The sequence below is a fragment of the Nestor notabilis genome, unplaced genomic scaffold, assembly GCF_000696875.1.
Source record: "Nestor notabilis isolate BGI_N333 unplaced genomic scaffold, ASM69687v1 scaffold793, whole genome shotgun sequence".
Taxonomy (NCBI): domain Eukaryota; kingdom Metazoa; phylum Chordata; class Aves; order Psittaciformes; family Psittacidae; genus Nestor; species Nestor notabilis.
In genome coordinates, this window is record NW_009923055.1 from 33,207 (window position 1) to 38,883 (window position 5,677).

Here is a 5,677-nt window from a genome sequence, read left to right on the forward strand (position 1 = left end):
GATTATTTCAGCTTTGAGAACTTCACCTAATTTTCCTTCTTTCTTTCTTTCTTGTTTTTCTTTCACTGGAAGTAGCTTTTAGCTTAACTAGACAGCACAATGAGCTGGAAATGGCACAAGCTGCCATCTGTATTTGTAGCTGTTAATTCTTAAGTGTCTTCCAGTATGACTGTCTGACATATATGCTGGAAAGTTCTTCAGTATTAGCTGCAAGAAGCACCACACTACCAAAAACTTCACATCTTGTGTAGACAAAATGGTTCTAAAATACATGTTTTCAAAGTTTTATGAGACAGAAACAGACTTTTAAAATATAGTAGCAGTGATGACAGTAAAACTCTGAGTTTTACTCAGAGTTCCTTCGTTTTTCTGGAGTTCAGTCAGGATTTGGGCAAAAATTGTATATCAGCCTGTTTATGATTATAATAAAGAGTGGCAAGGGTTGGTACGCGGCATTATCACAGGCATGTTGGCATGCCAGAAGTTCACAACAGGGGCTCTGAACACACAGGTTGTCAAGTGCTGGACATGTTACAAAAGCAGCAGCAGGTGGGAATGGTTTGCAGTAGAGACTCCTGCCTCTTGGCTGACCAACTAAGCCATGATGAGTGGTTCTGAATTACTGATATATTCAGCTGCCATTATGGGGGATGTTATCACAGTACCCACAGTTTATAGCTCCAAAGAAACTGTGCTACTCCTCCCTCCTCCTCCTCTATAAATAATACTCCTTGATCTTCCCCAAATTTTTCAGTCATTTCACAAGCAATATTGCTCATATACTGTGGTCGTTTTACTGCAGGGAGGAGATCTTTTTGATGCTATTACTTCCACCAACAAATATACAGAGAGAGATGCCAGTGGGATGCTTTACAATCTGGCCAGTGCCATCAAATATCTTCACAGCCTGAACATTGTCCATAGGGATATCAAGCCGGAGAATCTACTGGTAAGTGAAGGTTCAACTTTTGGCATTGTTGATAACTTGGGATTGTGTGAGAGAAGGTCTGCACTTCTCCCTCCTTCCACACACCCACCAAGTTTATTTCAGTCTTTTAAGTCACTAGCCCTGTTTTTAACCTTAGCATTGTAAAGTGCTCCTAAGAGTAACAGCTGTCACAAGAAGTACAGTAACATAAGCTGGTATGTCTAGACCGTTCCCCAAGACACAGCGGCAAAATTGTTCCAGTGATCAATAGAAGTGACCTTTTAGTAAGCTGCAGTATAATTTCAAGCTTCTCATAAACACAGAGGTGTTCTGTCCTCAACAGACTATTCTGTACTTCTGCAGCTGCCTAAGTAATTAGCAGCAGTTCAGTTTTACAAACACTGTGGATGTAAACATTGTGCCCTGATCATGAAATACAGCAACGCACAGCCAGGAAGAAACTTCAGTGTTCTTCATTTCCTTGCTACATCTTTCAAATAGTCCTATAGCACTATTGGTATTAAGACACTTTCTAAAACAGACAGCCTAAATCTTCATTTTCCTGGTTGAATCTGTATGACCCCTATCCACTGAAGACAGTGAAAAACCTACCCTGGCAACAAGTCCTTCTTCTGATCACTCTTGAATGCAGCAGTTGTGTTGCCCAATGGACATAGTTTTATTTCTTCTGATTATTTCACTGTTCTCCTAGTTTTCCCAAATCTGCCAACATGTTCTAGTACCAAGATGTCCCAATTCTCCATATATTCTGTGACCATAAAACAGTGTTTAAGATACCTAGAATATCAGTTCTCTCAGTTGTATGCTCTCTGGCATGGCTTAGTTCATTTAGTCCTGATTAACACTGAAGAAGTTTTATGGGAAAGTTGACTTAAGTAGGTCTTACTAAATTTCCAGGCAGGGGGATTTTTACAGTTGAGATTCCTCTAGTGTCAGATGCCTTTATAGTTCTGGGTGAGGAAGCAGTCTGCCTTCATTTTCCAGAAACTGCTAAAAACAATGTCAGGTAGAAGTTTCACTTAACACTAGCAATTGATACTCCTTTCACAGCCCTTGTGCTGGTGTTGAGAGGTGACTGCATGCAGAAGTTATAGCAATCACATGCCAGGATTCATTAATGCTGTGACATGGAGTGCGCAGGAGGGTCTTGGTCTCTTGGCAAGGCTTTCCCTTCTGCTGTCTTGACATGTCTCTAAAGCCTGAAAACAGAAGAGTTAAGCTTTTGAGGGAAGAGGGAAAGGTAGACAGGAAGTGGAGTCAATAGGGAGTAGATTAGATTTACCTTCCCAGCCATCTCTGGTAATTACCCACCACCAGGAATGATCATACTGTTTGAATTATAGCTGAATTGATTCTGAGTGATTATTCCAGTGCATATGTAAAGGTCCTACATTGATATTCATAATGAACAGTGAGGATGCAGCACTTAACCTCTTGCAGCGTCGTAAGTCTCAAAAGCCAGCATTTGAATATTAATTCTCTAAGATTTTTCATGTCCTTGAAAGAAATGAACATTGTTTTAGAAGAATGCTTTGGAAACAGCCTCATGTGAGTTCTGACCCTGTGTTGGACTTTGACTGTCTGTGGCCTTAGTGTCTCTTGAACTTTCTACTTTTATGTTCTTGTCTGTCAAATGGGATGCATAGTTTCTTGTATCACAAGATTGGAATTAGGGTTATAATTAGTGGCATTTATAAAACACTTGCAAAAAGTCATATGAGTCTGAGTCTTTCTGATGCTAGAGACTTTCTACTTGCCTTCTGTAGCCTGCCTTTTACTTGCAGGTCTATAACCCTTCAGCTAAGTGGTCATGGCATTATGTTTGCCTTGTTCTTGTACTGTTGCTTTCATGCCATTACTATCATGGTCTGGCACCTGCAAACCCTCATAGTGTTACAGTAAGTTCTTCTGGCCATCAATGTGAGAATCTGCCCTTTTCCACCCTGCCCTTTTCCTACTCATAGGTAGTAGCTTTAGGTTTAGAGCAGCCTGTAATGGACCTACCCAGAGCAGAGCAATTTTCCCTGGGGGGAAAGGGGGAGCAGCTCCTTCCTCTCTCTCTACTTTGTTTTTTCCTTTTCCCCAAAAGTAAATGCCATGCTTAGAACTGATCTGTGCCATCAGCTACAGACTCTGCTGATAAACTTTTGTGTGGCACAGCTACAGTTTGGGAAGAGAGGAGATTCAGAACAACCCTGCGGAGAAGGTCTTGGGGGAGCTGGTTGATGAGAAACTTAACCAGAGCTGGCAGTGTGCACTCGCAGCCCAGAAAGCCAACCATATCCTGGGCTGCATCAAAAGAAGCGTGACCAGCAGGTCAAAGGAGGTGATCCTGTCCCTCTACTCTGCTCTTGTGAGACCTCACTTGGAGTATTGTGTCCAGTTCTGATGTCCTCAACATAAAAAGGACATGGAGCTGTTGGAGCAAGTCCAGAGGAGGGCCATGAGGATGATAAGGGGGCTGGAGCACCTCCCATATGAAGACAGGCTGAGAAAGTTGGAGCTGTTCAGCCTGGAGAAGAGAAGACTGTGTGGAGATCTCATAGCAGCCTTCCAGTATCTGAAGGGGGTCTACAAGGATGCTGGGGAGGGACTCTTCATTAGGGACTGTAGTGGTAGGACAAGGGGTAACGGGTTCAAACTTAAACAGGGAAAGTTTAGATTAGCTATAAGGAAGAAGTTCTTTCCAGTGAGGGTGGTGAGGCACTGGAATGGGTTGCCCAAGGAAGTTGTGAATGCTCCATTCCTGGCAGTGTTCCAACCCTGGCCAGGACAGAGCCTTGGGCAACATGGTTTAGTGCAAGGTGTCCCTGCTCATGGCAGGGGGGTTGGAACTAGATGATCTTAAGGTCCTTTCCAACCCTAACTATTCTATGATTCTATGTATGAACCTGCCTCAACATCCTATGTGCAACACTAGTAATAAGTGGTTAAATATTCCTTATTATCTTCAAAATATGCAAAACCCACCTTATAGTTAACTGTCTAAGAGTTTAGGGTATGCTGAATACCTGTGATTTTTTAGCTTTTTTTTGTTGTTGTTGTTGTTGTCTAGAGAGTGTCTTCCGTGTTTGAATTAGAACATTTTTCATAATTGCTGCTATTTAGCACGTTTATTTTGTCAAGTCATGGGATGTCTTTATAGCCATATAATAAACCCTAGAGAACAACTTCTCTGACTGTTGCCATCTGCACTGATCACAAGAGCAGCTTAAAAATACTGACAGTCTTTATAGTAATAGGATACATATGGTGGCACACAATTATGTGTGGCTGCATTCAATTAGTGTTGTACAATTACACAGTTTTATTGCTTAGTTAAAACAGTGAAAGCACTACACAGTGGGTAATTTGCACTAATCCCCATTTCTTTAATTGCCCTTCCGTATTTAAATGCAGTGGAACATTGATAGCGTTTGTTCTGAATAACATGAGTGTTAAATTATCTTTCACATTCCTTGACTGGCAAGTAACATACCACAGCTTTACAGTGGGCTCCTTTTTATATGGAGTTAAAACAGGGTGAGGAAAAGTTACTTTCTTCAGTTTTACAAGTCAACTGAAGTAGTTTTCCAAGGAAAGTAATTCCTAGAAACAGATGGGGCAAAATACTAGAAAGTGCACAGTACCAAACCTTCTGCATTGGTAAATATTGCCAAGCAAGCCTCTTCCATAATTAGTTTCTAGGATATATAAGTCATACAAGGTGAGACCTATTGAATGAAGAAACTTATGAACATTCACTAAGCTAACAGAACTCAGAGGGTTTTGTAAAAGATAACTGCATGAAATAGAATACAAGATGCTAATTAGACTGAATTCAGCTCTTGATGTCTAAATGAACACTCCACATTTTTCATCAAATGAATATTTAAAGCTCTAGTCTCTAGCCTTTAACTAAAACTGTTGTTGAAATTAGATTTATTACTGCCGTTTCAGAGAGCACTTTCTTTAGTTTCAGGAACCAGATGTATTTAACAATCTGTGTTTTTAATAAAACTATAATTGCTTTTTTTTTTTCTGATGCTTTTCTATAAGCCTATCTTTTTTTTCTTCTGGTTTAGTAGCAGAGAAATAGGAATCCATATGAAATTGCTGGTCCTCTTAAAGATCCAGTTATATTATTAAAAAAAAAACATAAGGAAAGGAGGAGGATTTTATTTATTATGAATATCTGCTTAAGGCTCTATCAGCTGACAGCAGGGATTCAGGACAGGGAGGGGTTTTCTCTTTAGACATGACTACCATTAACAAAAGACAAACTGGGCTGTAAAATATATGTCATTATTGTGAGCTATAGCAGATCTGTAGCAAACAGTGGTGAGATTTCAAGATTTCATTTCTGCACAAAGTGTTCAAAGGTTCTTTGTAGAAGTTATTGTGGTTTTGTAAAGAGAAATATAGGATTTTTCTCTGCAAACAGGTGTAGATAAATGTGATTTCTGATGTAGGAGTAGCTGGTCAAGATGGGTATGATTTTGGTTTTGATTGCAAAGTATGATATCTTCTATTTCTAATTAGCAGTTGTTTACTGCTAATTGTTGTCAGGATTTCACTATTGGTGAGCCAGACTGCATAGAGCTTTGATTTGGGTTGCAAAATAATAAAGTGCCTCCTGTAAACTGTTTCAAATTTTTAAGGCGCTGTTGCAATAAACAGCATTAAAATGCATCATAAACAATTTCAAAATGGGAAGCAAGAACCCAAACGAGCAGATAGATTAGGGAA

General features: G+C 40.0%; 1 protein-coding gene across 1 annotated transcript in view; it reads left to right on the forward strand.

The window, feature by feature from the left end:
- LOC104403684 (serine/threonine-protein kinase DCLK1-like) overlaps positions 1–5,677 on the forward strand; it is a gene marked incomplete at its 5' end in the record, with an annotated part of 45,316 nt that overhangs the window by 12,367 nt on the left and 27,272 nt on the right. Inside the window, one exon of the mRNA XM_010011917.1 lies at positions 803–949. Coding sequence (XP_010010219.1) covers positions 803–949 — 147 coding nt within the window. The remainder of the gene's footprint in view (positions 1–802; positions 950–5,677) is intronic.